General features: G+C 42.6%; 1 protein-coding gene across 2 annotated transcripts in view; it reads left to right on the top strand.

The window, feature by feature from the left end:
• Positions 1–12,053, top strand: part of ZNF532 (zinc finger protein 532) — a 72,483-nt gene extending 60,430 nt beyond the window's left edge. For both annotated transcript variants that reach the window (XM_066602547.1, XM_066602548.1), the window contains exons 8-10: positions 2,059–2,171; positions 2,665–2,812; positions 4,564–12,053. In XM_066602547.1, the coding sequence (XP_066458644.1) occupies positions 2,059–2,171; positions 2,665–2,812; positions 4,564–5,058 (756 nt within the window). In that variant the 3' untranslated portion in view covers positions 5,059–12,053. The remainder of the gene's footprint in view (positions 1–2,058; positions 2,172–2,664; positions 2,813–4,563) is intronic.
• Positions 12,054–23,399: the final 11,346 nt, after the last annotated feature.

Consider the following 23,399-nt stretch of genomic DNA (forward strand, 5'->3'; position numbering starts at 1 on the left):
AAAACAATTGAACTTGGACTTTAGAATACCTTGTTGCTGCCCAGATCCTCAGAATAATATTAATTTTAGGTAACTTATGCAATGACAGTACTAATAGACAGACAGTTGGATGAAAGTTAATTCCGTAGCACAGAGCTACTGTGATGACATAATGGTAGATTGTCACCCATCTTTCCATGTCAATCTGCTACCTTTCTGGTCTGGTCACCTTCCCCCCCCCTTTCCCCGGTCACACGATCGCATTAAAGTCAATAGAAAGTAAATAAAAGTTAGTTTCAGCTCCCCTCATGGATCAGATCTGTAAGGGGAGCTGAGGATACTCACCCCTGTCCTCCGCGATGTTCCCCTGTGTTCTGATCCTGCAGGACTTGACGCCGGCGTTTGCGCATTGCATGCCAGACTTCATTACGTCATGTGCTGAGGGCCAGGAGGCCCGGGGAATTTAAAGACTCCCTGCTGGCTAGTATGAGTAGCTGAGAGCAGGGGGCTGTCACCGGGAGCCACTGTATGTGGTTCCCGGTCACATGATTGCTGTTATCCGATGGATAACAGTGATCATGTAAAAGTTGAAAAAAAAATGTAAAAGTGTAAAGAAAAAAAAAAGTCATATCCATGAGGGGAGATGCAATTTACGTACCTAAGGCCCCGGATTTATCTGCAGACCTTTCCCCGCATTCTGCACACGCATCCGTCGCCAAAATGGCAGACACATGCGCAAAACCCGCAGATTGCCGGGGTAATTTAAACTCTCTCCATACCTGGCTACTAAATGTAGCTGAGAGCCTGGAGATCTCAAGGGGGGCCGCAGTGCGTGGTCATTGGTCGCGTGATCGCCCTTGTCCAATGGATAACGGCGATAATGTAAAAGTAAAAAAAAGCTAAAGTTTCACCTTCTGTCACAGATCCGAACTGTGAGGGGAGGTGAAATTACTTACAAAAGGCGATGTCTCCCGATGGGATCCTTATCAGTGGAATTTTCCCAAGCTTTGGTGCACGCGCCCGTCGCCAAAATGGCGGACGTAAGCGCAGAAGCTGGGGAGGGCCCTTGAAATTTAAAGGTAGCCGAGAGCCTGGAGCAGTGACCGAGGGCCATAGTGAGCAGTTTCTGGTCACGTGATCACCATTATCCAATGAATTCGATAAGGGGTCTAGTTTTCAAAATAGGGTCATTTGTGGGGTGTTCTCTGCCATTTTGGCTGCTCAAGAGCTCTACAAGTGGGCAATGGGGCCTAAAACGCCTCCAAGCAAATTGTCTGTTCTGAAAACCACCATCTGCTCCTTTTGGTTTGGGCCCCGTTGTGCATTCGGACATAATTTTAGGGCCACAATGGGTATGTTTCTAAGCACAGGGCAAACGGGGGTATCCATTTTGGGGCGCAAATCCTAATTCTCATGTGCACTATAGAAAAAAATCCTGTCTTTAAAATGACATAAATTGCATTAACTCCTGAAAAGAAACTGTGGGGTCAAAATACTGATGACACCCCTCAGTGAATACATCAAGGGGTTTAATTTGTACATCTCCTAAATGGTTAAAAAACTGAAAGTTTTTTTCAATGTGCGTCCAGAATAAAGTAAATATATATAAAATCCATATTATGTTCGCACATATTTGAGATATTGTAGTTGAAAATGTGAAAAAATGATTTTTTTTTCTGGAATTTTCCCAATTTTGACGCTTTTAATAAATATACACAAATTTTGTCGGCCTATGTTTACCACATAAATTAAGTACAACATGTGGCGAAAAAACAATGTCAGAATCACTGGGATATGCAAAACCTTTACAGGGTTATTCCATGTTACAGTGACACATGTCAGATTTCTAAAATTTGGCCTGATCATTAAGGCACAAACAGGCTTGGTCACTAAGGGGTTAAAGCCCAGTACTAAGGTGTATTTGGTCACCACTAAGTGGTTGGGTATTGAGGCATTCAGTATGTAAAAGTTTGACACCTTTTTAATGCCTTTGACACCTTTTTTATAGCATCTTTTAAATCTCTACTTTACTTGCTCTGTCAATAACTGAATTTATTTTGGCAACTTCCTCTTCCACAGCACATGAAGAAACATCCGTGTCGGCAGTGTGACAAGTCTTTCAGTTCATCCCACAGTCTATGTCGACACAACCGGATCAAACACAAAGGCATCCGCAAAGTTTACACCTGCCCGTAAGTATCAGGCTGCTGGCTTCCAGCTGACGCATAATTGTAGTGACCCCATGGTGAATGTGTAAGCCTTTCAGGAAATTACTTGTATATCTGATATCTCTAAATACAATATTAACTTCTCTAAGCCCTGTGAAAAATCTATCACATTAGGTTGACATTTAAACTGCATATTACAGGGACATGACAAGTAAATTTGTATGAAAGACTTCCCTATTAGCTATGGGTTAATACACAAATACCCATATATAGTATGTCTGAGAACCTGCATCTATATACTGTTTATGGAAACTCCCTGCTTTCTTTCACGTATTCGGAGCTACTTGATAAAATTCCTGCTTCTTGCAGCCACCACTAGGGGGCGCTCACTGTTAAATTATACAGGTCCAACTGAAGTAAATCATAATAATCATCACAAAGGAAAATTACAGACTGACCTATAAAGAATGCAACATTTCTAATTATTGGTAAGCTAAATGCATGCTTCTCTGCGTAGGCATTGTCCTGATACCAAGCGGGCATTCACTAAACGACTAATGCTAGAAAAACATATCGAACTCGTGCATGGCATCAAAGAAACAGAAATGAATGCTGGAGGAGAAGCAAAGACTGTGGAGATGTCAAAAATTAAAGAAGAATCAGAGGTAGGATTAACAAAAACACAATTGATATTGCACAACAATGAGTTGTACAATGGCCCGGCCAGTAGAGGTCAGCTGGGAATGTGAAGTCATGTAGCTTAAGTGTTAGCTGTACAAGAACCTGGAAGCAACTTTACTGACATACAGGGTGCATTCAAGTTCTATAGAGAGCGTCCTTCATTGTTAAAAAAAGCCAAAAATTGGCAGTAAGGAGCATGAGTAACCACTTCAAAGTTGAACAAAAACCCCTAAATAAGGGCCACCCAATGATCAGGAGTGTTGTCCTGATGGATTTGCGGCACCCACCTGAAGGAAACTTTCCGCATCTTCAGGTCTTCATGCAGGATGGTGAGCACAGATCCTATAGAAATGCCAACTTTACAGGAAGTCTCTTACACAGTCAATTCAAAGACCTCCATAACCACTTGCTCTGCTCGTACACTCGGACTGGCTTGTGCATGGCCCAGGCTCATTTGGGTCTTTCTCATACAACATTTGGCCTTCTTAGAACTGTTACACCCACACACAACTTTTACAACACACATTTTTCACAACCATGACACCTTCACTGCATGTCTTACTCAACTGACAATGAATATTGATAGGTGTCATTCCAAGCAAGTGAAGAAAACAAATGATTACAGACTTTTCTAAAAGCCCAAACGCCACCATTTTAAGTATTGAAAAGACTCCTAACTCCAGCCGCTGTCACGTGGGTTCTGAGCACTGGACCATGCTGCCATCTGTCTCACTTGTCCCTAAAGAATACCCGCGTCTTCTAAAATGTTTCTATCTTTGTTTCTGCTCCTATTCCCTAGAATAAATGAGAAGACCTTTTAGAATTTGAATGCACCTTGTACACAGTACTTGCTAACCTGAAAGCATAGCTCATGCATTTCTCTTCCTTCCTTTCCATCCTCCACTTTCTGTTGCATTCTTCCCTTCTGATTCCATCTCTTTGAGAAAGATTTCATCTGTCCTGCCCTTCCTTCCATCTCTCTTCCTTTCTGTCCTTTCCCTCACATTCTTCCTTTTTGTCCTTCCCTCACATTCTTCCTTTCTGTCCTTCCCTCACATTATTCCTTTCTGTTCTTCCCTCCCATTCTTCCTTTCTGTTCTTCCCTCCCATTCTTCCTTTCTGTCCTTCCCTTCCCCTTCTTCCATCCTGTTCTTGCCTTCCCATTCTTCCCTCCTGTCCTTGCCTTTCCATTCTTAACTACTGTCCTGGCCTTCCCATTCTTCCCCCCTGCCCTTGCCTTCCCATTCTTAACTCCTGCCCTTGCCTTCCCATTCTTAACTCCTGCCCTTGCCTTCCCATTCTTAACTCCTGCCCTTGCCTTCCCATTCTTAACTCCTGCCCTTGCCTTCCCATTCTTAACTCCTGCCCTTGCCTTCCCATTCTTAACTCCTGCCCTTGCCTTCCCATTCTTTCCCTCCTGTCCTTTTCTTCCCATTCTTTCCCTCCTGTCCTTTTCTTCCCAATCTTCCCCTCCTGGCCTTTTCTTCCCAATCTTCCCCTCCTGGCCTTTTCTTCCCAATCTTCCCCTCCTGGCCTTTTCTTCCCAATCTTCCCCTCCTGGCCTTTTCTTCCCATTCCTTTTTTATATACTCTTTTAACTCTACATGCCTTTCTTTCTCTTCCTATCACTTCCGTCCTCTCTGCCTTTCCCTCTGCTGCTTCTCTTCTGTTGAGACTTATCATAATCTTTATATGAATGGGAAATACTTATTTGAGATTATGCTGATTTCACTAGGAGCTAACACCAAAACGGAAGTCGGAGGAGCCAGTTATGGAGTTCCGTTCACCAAGAGGTGCCATTACCCAACCCCTAAAGAAACTCAAGATCAACGTCTTCAAAGTCCACAAGTGTGCAGTCTGTGGCTTCACGACTGAAAATCTCCTCCAGTTCCACGAACACATCCCCCAACACAAGTCCGACGGCTCTTCTTACCAGTGCCAAGAATGTGGCCTTTGTTACACGTCTCACGTCTCCCTTTCCAGACACCTCTTCATCGTTCATAAGCTCAAGGAACCTCAAGCCCCCACCAAGCAGAATGGTTCTGGAGAGGACAATCAACAGGAGAACAAACCAAGTGTTGGGAACGAGGCAGCAGATAACTTATGCTCAGACAAGACGTGTAAAGTGTGCTCTAAGACCTTCGAAACCGAAGCCGCGTTAAACACCCACATGAGGACTCACGGGATGGCTTTCATCAAGTCTAAAAGGATGACTGCCATCGAGAAGTGATGGGACCACCACTCCACACTGAGGAACCATGGTGAACATTTGGTGGTCTGGGATAGATGTTGATAGTGTTTTATTTAAGAATAACAAAAAATTAAGGACCGAATGAAAGGGAAAAAAAATGGTGGCAATATGTAGTTGTATCTTACTGGCCTTTATGATATTTCACACTACACTACTAAAGCAGTATTCATGTAAAGCAGATGTAAATATCTACAAATTTTTGATACTCTGTGACTGTATTGATGTAGAATTTTTTTTATTATGTGATATCTCCTAGATGAGAAGGATATTTAACCCCTGCCAGTCTGCTTTCCGTGATAGATGAATATTGGCAGTGTAATGGTAGTACAGGTATGTGCTGCTTAGGCTATTTCTGAATGCTTCAGAAAGAATATAGAAGGGACATAGCTATATAAATCTATAAATACCAGGACTAGAGATACAGGGAGAAAGTATATGGATAATTGGATCACAGGATTACTGTAACCCGCAGGGAGATGGAGCTGTCACTTTCTGGCGCCGTTTTGAACCCATATTGATATTTCACACAACATCCAGTTCTATTAATGTGCTGCTCTTTGGTGCTAGGGGGTAATGTTGCTTTATTTTTTTAAGACGATTCCCGATTATTTTGTTAGCAAACGTGCATTTAAAGGAGGACTGTCACGTCCCGTCCCCCCCCCCCCCGCAAACTTCGAAGCCTATCATTGATTGGCAGGTACGACTATCCTATTGGACCGACGGGCAGTTTTGTCCTCAGCACGGATCCAGGCTACTTCCCCCTCCTTCCACAATAACCCCGACCATTGTCAATTGATTGATGTCTCCAGCTTGCTGTGCACGTCAGTCGCTGCACATGTGCAGTATTTGCAGGCCAGGCACCTGCTCGCGCCTTTCGTGGCATTTATTTTGGAAGTTTCCGTCACGCTTGCGGGTAGGAATTGCGGATTCCATGAGCAGAAGAAAAATCACAGCATGCTCTATTTTACCGCAGACTCCACGAGTATGGGCTCCATTGATCTCTATGGAAGCGTTAGATCTGCAGTGCATGCGCAATCAACATTGCATATGGATGCGGATTCGCATGCAAGTTGCTAGGAGACCAGATACAAATGGAATTAAAAAAGAGCAGAAATTTGTGGGCAGACAATGCAGGACAGTCTGGGGAGCAACATCCCATCCAGCCTGTCCGCAACCTTCACTTGTTCTTCTGGGCTCTTCCTCCACAAAAAGAAGTGGGGTTTTTAAAGTGAGTAATACTACTTCTATAATAAGTAGTATAAACCAGCCGAGCCGGGAGCGCAGTATCCCGTCCTGAAGGCTCACCATGACAGCACAAGGGAATGCCGCCTAAGCGATAGAAGGGGGTTGGGCAACTTTCTGATGTCATTCACTGCTTACGATCATTCTTCCACGTGGACGATACGCTGTCATACGCAGTATATCTGTGCGGAAAACCAAACGCATCACACAATTCGCTTCCGTGATCATTCGCAGGTCTTGCGTGTGAGCCCAGCCTTAGTCATTAAATAGGGGGGACAACCATCTCAAAAGAGATGTGTCAGGTGAGTAGCCCATTGATTTCCATTGGGAGGTTATGTTACGTTAACTGCTTGCATGGAGCGCGTTGATCATGAGCGCAGCCATGGCGGGAGAACAGGTAGCAGTTGTACCTGCACCCTGCTTTCGGAGGAGAGCCAAGTGCCACTCTGTCACTTTGAAATATGGTTTTATTGATGCTAAATGATGTATTCCAACCGCCTGATGTCATAGGAAATCCAAAAATAATCAGTATCAGTCCATGAGCCGCTTTTTCCTGTCAAGTTGTTAAAATTCTATTCAACTGCTTGAATAACTAGAGTGATTGGGGAGACTGAAATATTATACAGCCCTGTCAGTGGCCATCCAAATTTCCAAAATGGCTGAATGGCAATTTTCTCTTTACTTATGTACCAGTTCAGGAGATGGGACATACACTGAATGGCCACTTTGTTAGAGACCCCTGTACAAAGTGCGTTGGTCCTCCTTTGTCCTTTAAAACTGCAGTAATCCTTCTTGGTGTAACATCCCACTACGTGCTGAAATCGTTCTGCAGGAATATCGGCCCCTGTGGACAGGAAGCTTCTTGTAGTTTCTGTAGATTAGATGGAGGTGCTGACATGTTCTGATCAGCTGACAGGAAAGGGTCATCAATTCATGCTGCTTGCGCCAAATTCTGACCTCCCATCAACACGGGGCAACAGAAATCTGGATCCATCTGACCAGGAGATGTTTTTCCACTGCTCAGTAGTACAATTTTTGCGCTCTTTTGTCTAATGGAGTCTTGCCTTTCTGTTTCTTTTAGATGGCAGTGGTGCTATAACTAGTTGTCTGCAAATATAGACAATCCGTCATAAAGAATGGAGAGCTGTGCATCCAGATAATTAGTTGGAGCACCAGCATTGTATTTGGCTTCAATTTCCTTGACAGTACAGTATCTGTGGATCAGAACAATTCCTGACATCCTCCCCTGACCCCTTTCATCGATGAGTTGTTTCCATCCAGAGGATGCCCTTTCACTGCATGTTTTTCCTCAATCACACCATCCTCTGTAAACTCTCCACACCGCTGCTCAAGAGAACCCCACGCAATTGACAGTGAAATCCCGACCCCGGCTAGTCTAGCATCGATGACCAGGCCTCGTTGGAAGTCACTCAGATTGCTGGATTTTCCCAGCTAATGTGGATTTATACTGAAACTGATCCACTGAAAACTTGTCCCATGATTTTATGACATGGCCCTAATTTCCATAAAGGGAGTCCCCCAATCGTAAAAGGGCCAGGGCTCTAATAAAATGGCCATTCAATAAATACTGTAATTAGGCAGGTTTACTAAGCAGGACTTAATCAAAGCTGGATGATTACCCCAAGAATGATCATATTTATGTTCGTGAGGCCAATTAGAACAAGGAAGCGGTTGTATAGAATTTTTAACAATATTTTGTTCTCTATGTTATTAATTTGGAGGCGGACTCTAATTATTTGACGATCCCATTTTATTCCATTGAGCAATCCTTTCCAGTGTATCTCAGTCTTGTTTAAAAGGGAAATTGTAGCTAAACCTGTCCTTCAAGGGTATGTCTACTTTTACAACTAATGTTTCTTTACCGCTCCAGTGTAGTTAAATTACAAAAACAATGAAACAACTTTGCACTTAGGCTTGATTTTAAAATTCTTCTACCATTTTGTGTATACAGCTCCAATGTGTATCCATGGTTACAGACTACAAGCAAACCCTGTGTAGTCTGATCTTGCTATCATACACCTTTCCCTTTATCCTCCATACTGGCAGGATCAGATTACACAAGGCAACTTTCTAAGGGTCCTTTTACATGGGACGACTGTCGGGTGGGATCTTAAGCGCCCGACAGTCGGCCCAGTGATAATTGCTCCCATGCTTACACACAGGAGTGATGATCGCTCAGTGAATGCAGGTGGAGCGGGCTGGAGATCGCATCTGCTTCCATTCACAGTAAATGGGCAGTCATTCATAGATGAAAGTAGATTTACCGTAATCAAGACTCTTTGTGGGGTTTCCCCTTTTTACTGTAGATGTAGTGGAGCAATAAAACATGGTTGCAAAATGATGAATACCTTTGAACATCCTATATGCATCTTTAATGGTCCACAGAGGCCCTGTCCATGTTGAATGTGCGTGCAGCGAAATACCTCATAAATCTGTGATGTTTGCCCATTTGTCGTCTTTTGGTTTCACTTTAGTTGTCAGATATACGCTCCAAAGTGCGGGGTTCAGAATTACGACATATGGGGACCATAGAATAACCCAGTATGTACATAGGAGATGTTTTTAGGACTGTTTTTATACACATTTTATTTGCTGGAACTGAGTGTTTAAAAAAAAAAACTGGTTTCACAGATGTTAAAGGGGTATTCCGATGATATCATTTAAAAGAGGTTTGTTCCACGTGGGCAACCCCTTCTGTAAAACAGGATCCATGAGTGATCATATGATTACTATGGCTCTGGCAGCTGAAAACCCCATACATTAGCAGTCCTTGAGATGGAGGTGACCGCCTAGCAGTCCTGTAGTGCCTCTACAGGACAAATGGGGTATTCAAAATGCATCTGTTCTAATCAGTGGGCAACCACGTAGTACATGGTCACAATGAGTCTTCCAATGACAGGATCCACTCTTTGCAGCAGCTTTCTGTAGTGGGAGGTTTCCACCACCCAACCTAGTAGGCCATGTGGGACAAGGTTGTTTCAGCTCCTAAATCCCCTATTGTATAAGCCTTAAGACCCTTTATATTTACACATTATTAATTAGTGTCGACTGAAATAAGCCAGTAGAAACCTGTTTCGGGTCTAACTTTGCTGAAAGTTTGGTTTGCCCCAAACCCGAAGCAAGTTTTTAGCAAAGGTCTACCCAAAATAGGCTTTTACTGGTTCAGTTCGCTCTGCACTAGTCCTGAATACTGATGTATAACACTGTCTAAAAACCATAAAAGCCCTGTAATACAATACCCGAGTGTTATACAGGGCTTTTATGACTCTTTGACAGTGTTTTACTTATAGTGTTTTACTTTAGACAGTGTTTTACTTAAGTTGCCATATGTATGCTCCAAAGTGCGTGGTTCAGAATTACGACATAGGACGTCCTCAGAGTAACCCAGTATGTACATAGGAGATGTTTTTAGGACTGTTGGTTTTTATACGTTTTATTTGCTGGAACTGATTGTTTTTTAAAAAAAAAATGGTTTCACAAATGTTAAAGGGGTATTCCGATGATACTCCAGTTTTGCGGCTTTTCTTGAACTACTAGTTTGGTTCAAATTAATTTGGACCAAGCCAAACTTTTTGTAAAAGTTTGGCGAACCAGCCACATCAAATATTTTGAAAAGTTCACTCATCGCTATTCTTAACGTATACTTCCACTTGTCCAACAATCCTTAAAGACCCTTTTTTTCTTTTAGACTTTCCCCCTCTTATATTTTAGCACTTATTTAAACTGTTCCTTTTATTTAAATTAATGGAAACTGTAAGAGTAAGTATGTAGTTGGAATGTAAGGGGCCCCTATACTCTTCCTGAACAGGGGCTCTCTGCTCAGTGGAGCCGGCTGCATAGCTTTCCAGCCGCAGCCCCACTGGCTCTATCTACACCCCCTGCTCTCCCGTACCGAGCCCAATTAGATTCAAATCTGTCAAGTGGGTGGTCTCCACCAGTCACTGTCAATTGATGATGTGAGCTTTAATTGATAGTGAGCTGGCAAGACCGCCCACCTAAATTCATAGTAGCGGCAGTAAATCTGCCTGGACTAAGTACTGGCGAATTTGGAGGGGAGGCTGAAAGAAAAAGTTGTCATAGTGGAGCTGAGGCTGCAAAGTTATGATCCAAGGACATTACAGGTCCTCTTTGACTTAAAATGGACAGATATGTAGGAAAAGAGAGTAGAGATGTGTTTGTGCATACAGACTAGATGACTCAATCCTCTAAGTTCAAAATGGCTGACCTATCCCATGGAATTATGAAGAGCAGCTCTAAAGCCCAAATTGCTGCACTACCTAGTAAAATACAGGGTAATTCAAGTCAGGGTCACCTAGAATATCTTCTGAATGAAAAGATACAAGTAGTACAACATGAAATTGATAGGAGCAGTTATTTTTTTCAATACCTGCAACCATTTCCGAATTATAGATGATGTCATGTTGAGTATTAATAAACTCATGCTGAATTATGTCGCATGGACAACACTAATCGCTCTTCTTTTCTGGTACCAGAAGATGCAGAATTTAGATCGTCCTGATGGTCGGTAACAAAAGTTCACATGAGGTGGCCGAGGCTTTCTATCTAGAACACCCAGGAAGACCCCAGTTTGGGCCCAAAGTGCCAGGAAACTGATTCAGAAGTTCAGGGAAACTAGTAGTGTCCAGGACAAACTGAGAACTGGTTGTCCAAGCTGTTTTTCCAATCCCCAGGTGTCCTCCTGGCTGTTCTTGATTGAAAGCCTTGGCCAACTCATGTGAACTTCTACTGGATATCAGAATGATCTCAATTCTGTCCTGGATTGTTTACCTGGTACCTGAAAAGACACACAATTGGTGATTTCCAGACCACATAATTCAACATAACAATTTTATCCATGCTAAACATATCATCCATAACTCAAAAATAGTTGCAGGTATTAACAAAATGACTTCACCTATCAATTTCTAATGAACTTCTACCCTTCAATCATGTATCCCATGACCCCTTTCACGTGACGTTTCTTGGGATGAATCCAAGATGTCCGATAGCCAACCACTATAGTAACAAAAAGTTTCCCCCCCCCACCCTTCAAAGTGTTCTACAAAGTCTTAGCATTCGGAATGTATTTTGGGTGGTCATGACTTTTGAATCTATGTAGAGCAGGAGGATAGGCCCATTCATGGAGGTTCAATTTATCTTCAAAGGACTGTCAGGCACTTTAAATGTTATCGGAATAACCCTTTAATTCTCCAGTCTATCAGTTCTTCAGCCAGCACTGCAATCGTACATACAGTATCTGCCTTTTTTTCAATAAGACCTAGTAATGACAACGCACAGGGACCAGAGTCGCCAGCAAAGAACTCTCTACAATGCTGTCTAACCCCGATGAGGTCCCTTTTGTCTCATTTGCACAGTTACTTGTGAAATTGCTCTAACTTATTATAATGTGTATTATTGGGGGGGGGGGGGGCACTAATATGTGCGGTATTGTTCTTTTACATAAAAAAAACCTACTTCTGAGAGTCCTCGGGTCAATTCATTCACATTCTTCTTTTTTTTTCTACCTTTTTCTGTATCTCTTTATTAATTTTGTATTCATTTTATATCTATCTGTATTTTGTGTATATATTGAAGGTGCATGAGTACGTTCCGTGGTCGTCCAGTCTTGCTGCTGTTCTCCGCCTATACACTCGGTGTCTTTATTAATGTACGGAAAATATTTCACATGTAAATAAACATGCAGTATTTGACTCGGTAAAGTGGTATTTTTATTGGATGGTGGGGGGGGGGGGGGTTAGTCGGTGACCTGAGGTTTTGTCAGGTTTATATAATGTAACTCTTTTTGTTGTACGTTTGCTGCATTTGCGTCACGAGAACCATCCGGCCAGCTGAGACTCCATAGGGGACGAGAAACATGAGACGCTTCCTATTCACAGGTAAAGCCGGAGAGGTAATTGATTTTTTATGCTTATGATTTTAGCTTACGCTTCACAGCTGCTTTGGAAACCGCGAATTGTGCTTGTGATTTGTCGATGCGTGACCCCGTCTCCTATAAAAGCCGAACTTTAGCAATTCGCCGCACTCTGGGCCATGTTGAAAGAAGGGATCCTTGCATTTCTTTTCGGCCTTGCTGCCATCGCTGCGGCTCCAGCGAATCTATCGGACAAATGTTTAAAGGACACCATGGATTACTTGTCGGACCTGAACTCTGAGGAACCCGAAACTTATGCCATGCTCAGTAAGTACAACTGCTTGCTTTCCCCGTGCTACTCTTCCTAATCCTTGTGTGAATAAAAGTATCTGCGCCTATGACTAGGACCACACGGCCGCACAGGTCACGCTGCTACATTGTAAGCAAGTGAATCAGATTGCAACATGACAGTCAACAGAGATTCACACCCGCACGTCCGTATTCACTTACTTTCATTAGTTGTGATGTAGTCACCATTTTTGGCGACTGTGTAGTCCTAGCCTAATTCGCAATGAAATAATTACAGCTTTCTAATCTACATATATAATATACAATATAGAAAAAAAAAACAAAATTCCGTCATTGTTTGTGGTTTCGTTTTTATGGCGTTCACCATTGGGTAAAAATAACATGATAACTTTCTTATCTGATCCGCACGGTTACTGCAGAACCAAGTTTATGGAGATTTTATTTTTTACTACTTTTGCACAAAAAAAAATTTGGCGACACGGGTAACAAAATCATGCGATTTCCTGCAACAGCACTACAAATCACAAGCCCATGATTTCCAATCGTTTCCTTCACATTAGCGATGTTTTGTTGGCTGCTACCCTGTTTCCCGGAAAATAAGACATACCCTGAAAATAAGACATAGCATGAGTTTCCAGAATTTTTGAGGATGCAAAATGATTTTTCAGGCTTTTTAAGGATGCTTGAAATATAAGCCATACTCCAAAATTAAGCCCTGCTAACAGTTAATTAAAAAAGTCAATTTAAATAGTGTCCAGGCAGCTATACATGTAAAAAAGTTAAACCTTTTTGAACAAAAATTAATATAAGACACTGTCTTATTTTTGGGGAAAACACGGTACATTTTTCCTCCCCCCTTTAAAAAAATTATAGCTCTTTTATTTATCCGTCAACGTAGATGTCTGAGGGCTTGTCTTTGGAGAGACTAGTTGTATTTTTCAATAGTACTATAGAATTGACCATATAATGTACTGGAAGTCTTTTTAACAATACTAAGTGGAGTGATTAGGTCTTGTATCTACAGTGTACACATTGCAGCAAAAATGACATGATAACTTTATTCTATGGATCGGTACGATTACCACGATATCCAATTTATATAGTTATTTATTTCTGTATTACTTTTATGTTTTTTCCAAAGATCCTTAATTTTTAAATTTTTTTCTACCGCCATCTTCTGACAGCCATAACTTTTTTTTATTTTTCCGCTGACATGATTAAGTGAGGGCTCATTTTTTGCAGGAGGTCTAGTAGTTTCTATTAGTACCATTTTGGATTACATATGACTTTTGATCGCTTTGTGTTACCCTTTTGGTGATGGGGTGACCAAAAAAAGCGCTATTCTGGTATGGTTTGTTTATTTTTTTCTAAGGACGTTCACCGCGCGGCGTAAGTAATGCATTGGTTTGATAGATGCGTTACTTTTACAAACACAGCGATACCAAATATATTTTGGGGTTTTATTATTTAGATTCTTTTATTATAAATATGGCTGTCATGTCACTGCCAGCACACCTTTGCTACTGTGGGTTTTTACTGACTAGCTAGGTTAATATGTTTGGTCCTGTCTTGTTAGGTTAATTAGTCTTGCAGCTGTTAGCTGATGTAAGGGGTGGTGATTGATACTCTGTCAGCCAATCAATTTCTTGCCACTCCCTATATAGTCCAGTTCTTCCTGGCTGGGAGTTCTGGTTATATTTCCATGTTCCTGATCAAGTCTGCTTGCTCAGTCCTCCTGTCTCCTGGTTTGTCCTCTGGGTTCTTGTCTTTTATTTATTGCCAGTTTCTGTTTGTCCCTGGTTTTCTGTACTCTGGCTCTCCTCTTACCTTGGACCTGCCCTCGTGGAAATAGTGGGGTCGTCCTTTTCGGGATTGGTGCTCCACTTCAAGGTGTTTTCTGTTGGAGGGGTTTAGGGTGCCCCGCTCTTTTGTTTACCCTCTTGGTTCTGTCAGCTCCTGCGTCTAGCCACCTGTGTAACAAGCAAACATGCCTGTCCTGACTGCTCCGGTATCTAATCATCTCCTGGTTTTGTTAGCAGTCAAAAACAACTGTGAGAAAGGGTTTTACTTTAAGCTTTTAATACCTTTTAATTTTTTAAAAATAATTAATGAAACATTTTTTTAGCCCCCAGAGGGGACAAGAACTTGCGGTGGTTTGACCGCTCCTGTACTATGATGTAATACTACAGCATTACATAATACCTCAATCTGGTTTACAATACAATATATGTACACAAAAATGGTACTAAAGAAAACTACAGTTTGCCACACAAAAAAACAGGCCGTCATATAGCCATGTCAATGGAAAAATAAAAAAAGTTGTTATGTCTTTTGAAAAGGGGAGATGAAAATCCCCTCCAAAATCGTTGTGTCCTCTGGGCCAAAATAGGCCTTGTCATTAAGGGGTTAAAAAAAGACTAAAAAAATAGTTACATGTTTAGTAATAATAATCTTTATTTGCATAGCACCAACATATTCCGCAGCGCTTACATAGACGGGGAATACAGAAAGACAAAAAAAACCCCCAAAACAACAGAACCACAGTTACATAGTAATCAGTTAATGGAAACAATAGGGGTGCGGGTCCTGCTCCTCAGAGCTTACATACTACAAGTAGTGGGGTGATGCAGAAGGTAAAGGGGCTGGAGATGTGCCTGGTATGGCGAGGTGGAGAGTGAGGGATGCTATACACAGACAATGGCCAGACATTTGGCCGTGTGACGGCAGAAACGGTATGACTGCAGGAGCGGTTTATGACGGCTAGCAGGGATTGCAGTCAGTAGGTCAGGGAGCATGTTATCAGGTGGAGTATAGAGGGGGTTTTTTAGAGAATGTGGTATGCCTCCCTGCAGAGGTGCGTTTTTAGAGCACGCCTGAAGTTCTGTGAGTCCTGGATTGCCCGGGTAGCCTTTGGTAGTGCGTTCCAGAGGATCGGTGCTGCTCTGGAGAAGTCTTGGAGGCGGGAATGAGAGGTTCGAATTAAAGGGGCGCTCAGTCTGGTTTTGTTATCAGAGCGGATAGCCTGGGCTGGGTGATGGATTGAGATGAGGGAGGCGATATAGGGGGGCGCTGCGCTGTGGAGGGCTTTATGGATGAAGGTAGCGAGTTTAAATTGAATTCTGTATTTAACAGGCAGCCAGTGCAGTGACCGGCACAGGGCAGAGGCGTCCGAGTAGCGGCTGGACAGGAAGATGAGCCTGGCTGCCGCACTCAGGATGGATTGTAGAGGGTAGAGTCTGGTGCAGGGGAGGCCGATCAGCAACGAGTTGCAATAATCGAGCCGGGAGTGGAAGAGGGCAACAATAAGCGTTTTTAGCGTGTCCACAGTGAGAAAAGAGCGGTAGCTCTAGAATGTTTTAATAAACGCACTCTTTACAAGATCTCTGTTTTCTGTAAGTGAATAGGAACAGTATTGTATGCATCAAGAGAAAATCTGTACAGCTCTAATATTTCCTCATAGCTGAATTAATTCTCAATCTTTGTTAAGACCTGTATAAGGGTTTGATATTAATTTAAAGGAATGCTGCTATCCAATAGGTGGCGCTGCAGAGGTATTGTTCCATCGTCCTTATTTGCATATTTCCCAGAGGAGCATGCATGGCCTTATAAGTCTCCTCAAGGAGAGACGATACCCCTCCCGACTTTTAACAGAGTCATACACGTGAGCGATATGTTTTTTCCTCACAGCAATGCTGCAAGGTAAAAATTGCCTGCAGGTCCTATTTTTTTGTGCCCCTAGGAGCGCATCACCAATTGTTTTGCAATGGGACAGTCAAACACATTGCATGTCATGCAATCTGATGTTTTGCATTGATAGCAATGAGAAACACTTGTGATTCTCTATCACAAGTGTTTCCCATTGTGAAACAAGCACAGGAGGATCTCAATTTCAGAGAAGTGATGCATGGCATTTTTGCAGTAAACTTGCACATTGAGAAGTGACATATCGGGCCAGGATTCTGCGAAGGTAGCCTTATAGCTTGAAGACAATCCATTTTTCATCTCCAGTTCTGTCTTCTCTGCGTTGGTTCTTCAATGAATGTGGCTCAGTGGTTAGCACTGTTGCCTTGCAGTGCTGGGGTCCTAGGTTCAATCTCATCAAGGGCAACATCAACTGTGAACAACTCCACACAACCATCACCTTGGTCAGGTTTTAAACCTATGAGTCCAGCACTGCAGCTGTGCTAATAACTGAGCCACCATGCTTATTCTTTTATTGTCCGAGAACTAGAAGAGCAGGAAGAATAAACACAACGTAAACATAAAAAAGCTGACACGGCCATCACCCTTGCTCAGATTTGTACCTAGAATTCCAGCTCTGCAAGGTAACAGTATCAATAACTGAAGCAATTCAGTTGTTCTTTCATTGCCCGCGAAATAGAAGAGCAAGAAGAATAAAAAGAACATAAAAAGCCAGTACAGACATCACCTGTGATCAGACTTGAACCTGCAATTCCAGCATTGCAAGGCAACAGTGCTAACAACTGAGCTACCGTGCTCGCAAAAAAAAAAAAGAATAAACACAATGGAAACATAGTACCTCCATGTAAATGTTGTTCATAATCAGACATGAACCTAGAACCCCAGTGTTTTAAGGCAATCATGCTAACTACTGAGCCATCAAGCTTTGTCCTGCTTCCTCTTCCTCTGGAGGAGGAGAAGAAGATCATCTTATTATCATAGAATCCTAGAATGGAAGAGTTGGAAGGGACCTCCAGGGTCATCGGGTCCAACCCCCTGCTCAGTGCAGGATCACTAAGTCATCCCAGACAGATATTTGTCCAGCCTTTGTTTGAACACTTTCGTTGAAGGAGAACCCACCACCTCCTGTGGTAACCTGTTCCACTCATTGATCACCCTCACTGTCTAATATCTATAATCTGTGTCTCCTCCCTTTCAGTCTCATCCCATTGCTTCTAGTCTTTCCTTGTACAAATGAGAATAGGGCTGATCCCTCTGCACTGTGACAGCCCTTCAGATATTTGTAGACAGCTATTAAGTCTCCTCTCAGCCGTATTCTCCTTCTCCTCCTTCCCCTTCCCATTTTTTTTTCCTTCTCCTCTGGGGAGAAGGAAGAAGACAGAAAAAAGCATTGTAATCCTTAGCTCCCTGCCTTGCAGTGCAGGAATTGTAGTTTCATGCCTGACCAAAGGTGATTGCTGTATTGGCTTTTTACATTCTCTTTGTGTTTATTCTTTTTGCTCTTCTATTTCTTTAACAATGAAAGAACAAGCACGGTGGCTCAGTTGTTAGCACTGCTGACTTGCAGTGTGGAGGTTCTAGGTTCCAATCTGCCCAAGAATGATGACTGCGTAGCCTAAGGTGAGTAAAGGATTCCAACCTCTGAATGTAAGTGGCTCGGACAGATTCAGAGCAGATTTTATACGCCCATCGAAGTAAAGATTGGCCATCCATGAATTATAAAATCTATACTAGCTATCTAATTTGCATGCGTTTATAGCAAATCTGATGAGTCTGGCGTGGCCGCGCCTCTTGACTATAAGCACCACCTACTTCAAAAATGGCGGGGCCATGCATCAAAATTTGAAACTTTTATAACCATTTAATAAATGTGCCCCATGGAGCTTAGGATAAACACCATATCTAGGATGTCCTTGAGCCATTGTTTCCAATGTATACAAATATGTCTAAAATGTGACCAACGTTAGGGTACTTTTATACAGGTCAACTGTTGGTACAAAGACTGCCTGACAGTCACCCCAATCACTATTGCTCCTGTACATTCACACAATGAGTGGAGGTGGGGCACTTTGGAGATTTCTTCTGGCTATCCACCTCCATTCACTCTGAACAGGCAGTTATTCAAAGATACCCTAACTACATTTTTCACCACATCTCTACTAGATAAGGGGCAGAAGAAAGCCCAACATGTCATTGATTTTAGCCTAAAACAGCTTCATTAATACAACACATATCCAGTTGAAAGGGGCGCCCCACCATGAAGAGAATTAGAAATGCTGCCTCAGGTGGTACTCTGCTGCACCTCAGAGGAGCAATTGGTTGCCATCCGGCTGGTAATTAATTTTACAGGGCATATTAATGGCCGGTAAAAAAATCATTGCTAGCTGGGAGCCGGCTGGGTGCTAATCTGAGAGGCATTTCACTTACTCAGTCCGCAGCTCTGGTCCACCAGCAGACAGCACTGCTGAGTCTGTTGCTAAGAATTCTCCTTCACTGTTCCCATACACTGCCCATACCGATCAGCTGTTCACCAGATTGGTACACTCAACTGAATTCTGCAGGAAGCAGACAGTTCCGTCCTTACTGTCGTGGCATTGAAATGAATAGCAACTTTGCCTGTAGTACCAAGGTTGGCCACTACATGTGAATGGAGCTGCCTACTTTCTGCAGAAATCATCTTAGCCCACCAGTGCACTGGACTGGCAAACAGCTGATCAGCAGGGGCTCCCAGTCAATGGACCCTTGTCAATGTACTATTGATGACTGATCCTGGGGATAGGCCATCAAAACTTTACAACCGGACAACCCCTTTAGGTTCACCAGTTGCCAAATGGGAATTACGACCTGGGAATCCGACTGTGTAGGGATGAAAAACGGGAAGATTTATTAGACTTCACACAAGTCTAACCAGTGTCAAAGCAACTGTACATTCAAGAATCTACTCCGCTGAGAAACGTAGTATCGCCTCTTTTCCTATGGCAGTTCTACGCCTCTCATAATTCCCTATGTCTTACTTATCTTCACCATTGTTTTTTAAGAAGTCCTTCTGATATAAAACTAGACAAAAAAAATGTAAAAACACCGGGAGCACTGGAAATGTTTAGACAGACAACCATGATGAAGACATCGCTTGCCCTCGGAGGGCTTGTCATACAGTATAAAATCCATTTACAGCTCATTTGGTGTTAATCCTGCTAGATTACGAGCTATCGGTAATTTCCATCATCTATCATCTCCCGAGCCGAAGCAATATTTCCCTCTCCCCGCTTCCTCTTAGAAATAGCAGATAATTGGCGCTCGATTTTATATCATCTCTTTTACAACATTGTGCAAAGAGAGAAGAATCAGTCGGAGGAGTCGTACGAGTCTCATTGGGATTCCCAGAATTGTAGCCGGAGGCGGACCGTTTATTCCAAGAGATTCGTGTGTAGAAAGTCATGTTTCAGTCAATTTGCTTCAGAACAAGAAGTTGTCGGAAATTATGTACATTTTTTTTCAAAGAATACTGAACAATTTTGAAAGATATTTTTATTTTTTTTTATCCAGTTTACATTAAAAAGGAGTCTGTTACCTACTTTTAGCACTGTAAACTAAGCTTATTTGCTGAAGGTAGGTACCCTGCTGAGTCCAGGGATGTAAGTGTTATACTTCGCTTCCCCATTGTTCTCTGCTGAAAGACGCCGCTCAATGCATTGGGTGGCGCTGCTAAGTAGTCCTCTAACTTCAATTTTTTATAATGGGAGGACTACTTAGCAGTGCTGCACAATGCATTCAGCGGCAGCTATCAGCGCTCACACCGGGGTAACAACGAGGGAGGTAAGTGTAACACTTACATGCCCGGACTGAGTGGTTCACCTAACTTTCAGCCCATAGGCTTAGCTGCATCCATCTCTCAATCAATTTTATGTCTAGTGTTCATCAGTTATACACCAGCCTGCACCATAAAAACATCAATTGATTAAGCCATTGTCTTGGATTAGTTAACCACTTCTGGACCAGGGACTTCTCATTTTTTAAAATTTTTGATTTTTCGTTCGTGCCTTCCAAGAGCCATAATTTTAACATTTTTCCATTGACAGCCGTATGAGGGCTTGTTTTTGCAATATGAGTTATCATTTTTTATGGTACCGTACAATGTACAGAAAGAGTTTTAAAACATTTTAAGTGGGGAGAAATGAAAAAAAAAGAAACCTCCATCTTTTTGATCACTTTTTGTTCACATTTTTTGTGACCCAGGATACCAAAACAAAAAATCTCAATTCTGGCATTTTTGTTTTGTTTTTACAGCCTTCCCCATACAGGATAAATATTCAGATATTTTAATAGTTTGGACTTTTACATACAGGGCAATATCAAATATGTGTTACTTTTTAAATTGTTTCATTTTCTTAATGGGAAAAATTGGAAAATGTTAGTTTTTTTTTTTAATTTAAGATTTTTTTTTTTAACTGTTAAGAAAAGTTTATTAAATCTTTTTTTTACACTTTTATTTAGTCCCCACAGGAAACTTGTACTTGTGATCATTTGATCATTTGTACTATATACTGCAATACTTCAGTACTGCAGTATATAGAAATTTGTTATGTTGTCTTACGAACCTTGCCACAGGCATGGCTTCATGGGCATCTATGCGTGGCAGCCCAAGGATCCTTCCTTAGGCTCTGGGCTGCCATGTTAGCCCATCGGCACCTCCTGATCATGCAGTGGGTGGTGTCACTGGGGCATTAGAAGGAGTTACAGGCAGCTGACAGTTGTTAGAAACAGCTGATAACCCCAGGTTATGCAGTGGACTCCGCTCCTGGGCCTGCTCCATACACGCGGCACAACCTCAGGACGTTTGTATGAGTTTGGTGGTCCTGAAGTGGTTAAAGTGAATGCCCATGCTTTTTTTAGTGGTCAGTTTTCTGAAAGAAAGCCGCAAATCGCCTGTATAGGCCTAGAGTTAAAGGGGTTGTGCGAGGAACATAACGATGGTTGATGTGTATAATTAGGACATATGGATGTCATAGCGCTGGGTCACCCGCTTAGGACTCAGAGAGCCATTATGTAAGAGCAGGTCCTGTTCTGGTGGCTGAGCGTTTACATGCGTAATGTTTCATGTAATGGATACCAGGGCTGCAGATCTGGATGGGGAGCCATAGGGGTAGGTGAGTATTCAATTTCTCTTCCTTTTAACCCCATGTATAAATATATATATAATTTTATGTCCTGGAAAACTGCTTTAAACCCATAAGATTAGCCTTTGTTTACATTTTTAAACACTATGTAACATCTAATATGATAATTTCCTTCAAACTGATTAAAAGGTAGACTTGTCCATCAAAGTACCAGGACATCCTCTTATCGTCCAGGCTCCGATATAATAATGGGACTAGAGATGAGCGAGTATACTCACTAAGGGCAATTACTCGAGCGAGCATTGCCCTTAGCGAGTACCTGCCCGTTCGAAAGAAAAGATTTCGATGCCGGCGGGGGACAGGGAGCGGCGGGGGAAAGTGTGGGGGAAGAGAGGGGAGATCTCTCCCTCCTCTCCCCCCCCCCCCCCCCCCCCCACTCCCTCCTGCTCACTCCCGCAACTCACCGTTCCCCCGCGCCGGCAGCCAAATCTTTTCTTCCGAGCGGGCAGGTACTCGCTAAGGGCAATACTCGCTCGAGTAATTGCCCTTAGCGAGTATGCTCGCTCATCTCTAAATGGGACCCAAAGGTCCAGCAGAAGACAATCACTCAGCTCTAGGGTCAAGAGGCATATCTTGAAATCGCTGAACCCCAATACAAAATCTCTAACAGGGCTCCCAACTATAATGCTTCATGTATAGTAGTGGGAGACCTTATGGGCTCCCTCAGGCTTCAATACCTGGGTGCGACCACATTCTTTGTACCCATCATAGTTGCACATCTGCTTGGGTCTATTTCTTATGGAATGATTACAAATAACATATTAGATCCTATTGATGATACATTGTGAGTGCACTGTGATAACTACAAAGATGACAATGTACTTATAGATGGACAAGTGCATGTTCTGTATAGGTGGAACGTTGACTTTCCGATTCAGCTCCGCTGGTATTCAGCTCCGCTGGTGGGTCCAAGGAGCCCAACCCTCAGTTAAAATCCAGAGCCACATTCTTCTGCTATTTCAGATGCTTGTAGAGTCCTACAGGATACACATACAATGAAATGACCAGCATCCTGTGATGTCTTCTCTTACAGTGTACGATGCTTTAGGAAAGCAAGGAAGTGGTATAGTGAATGGGAATGTGGACCGGCTTGGATCTTTCAGTGAATGCCTTTCAGTTCAAGCTCCTGGCAGGAGCTTTGGAGGAGAATACTGCAAGATGCACGTGGAAGAGGTCTGATGTGTAATAATTGTATGTCTTCAGAATGAACACTGCGTTGCAAGTGGAGTTCCAATTAAAGGGATTGTGCAGTTTGTCTAAGGGACCATTCACACGGGATGGAGTTTGTCCAGGCGGACATTACTGCTTCACAATGTTATCCCTAAGGGGCTTGAATTCCGCACCTGTTAAGATCTGGGTGTCTTTATTTGAAAAGCACAAGATTAAATTCCGCAGCAGAGATGTAATTCTGCAATTAAAGTCTGCGGAAAAAAGAAATTTCACAGGACGTTCCATAGAATGTATTGCCTAGTCAAAACCACAACAAAATCTGCATCTGCCCTGCATCCTGTGGACAATTCTATCCCGTGTGAAAGGTCACTAATACTCTATTAGTACACTTTTAGCTAATTGACTGACTCACATTTGAAACCATCAACAATTACCATCCATCTGTCTGGAGGACCTGTCTACATTACATGGACAACCCCTTTATGAATATGTAGAGCAGGGCAATATGACCAACAATTAAAATCTCAATTCCCTTATGTAAAAGAATAGGGTATAAAGGCTAATTACAGACACATGGAGGATGTAGTTCCACCCTCCAAGTCAACCGAGCCCCCTGTACTACCATATGTACACACCCTGCAGTCATCCCTGCTCCCCATGTACTATGTACACCCAATCACAACCTCCATATACTGTCCTCTCATCATCATAGCCCCCAGTCATCATGGCCTGCTCACCGGTGTCCTGCACACCCCACTTTCCCCTCAGCCCGATATTAGCCCCGCCCATAGGGGAACACAATTGATCTCAATTTCACAATACTGATG

Source organism: Eleutherodactylus coqui, chromosome 5 (assembly GCF_035609145.1).
Source record: "Eleutherodactylus coqui strain aEleCoq1 chromosome 5, aEleCoq1.hap1, whole genome shotgun sequence".
Taxonomy (NCBI): domain Eukaryota; kingdom Metazoa; phylum Chordata; class Amphibia; order Anura; family Eleutherodactylidae; genus Eleutherodactylus; species Eleutherodactylus coqui.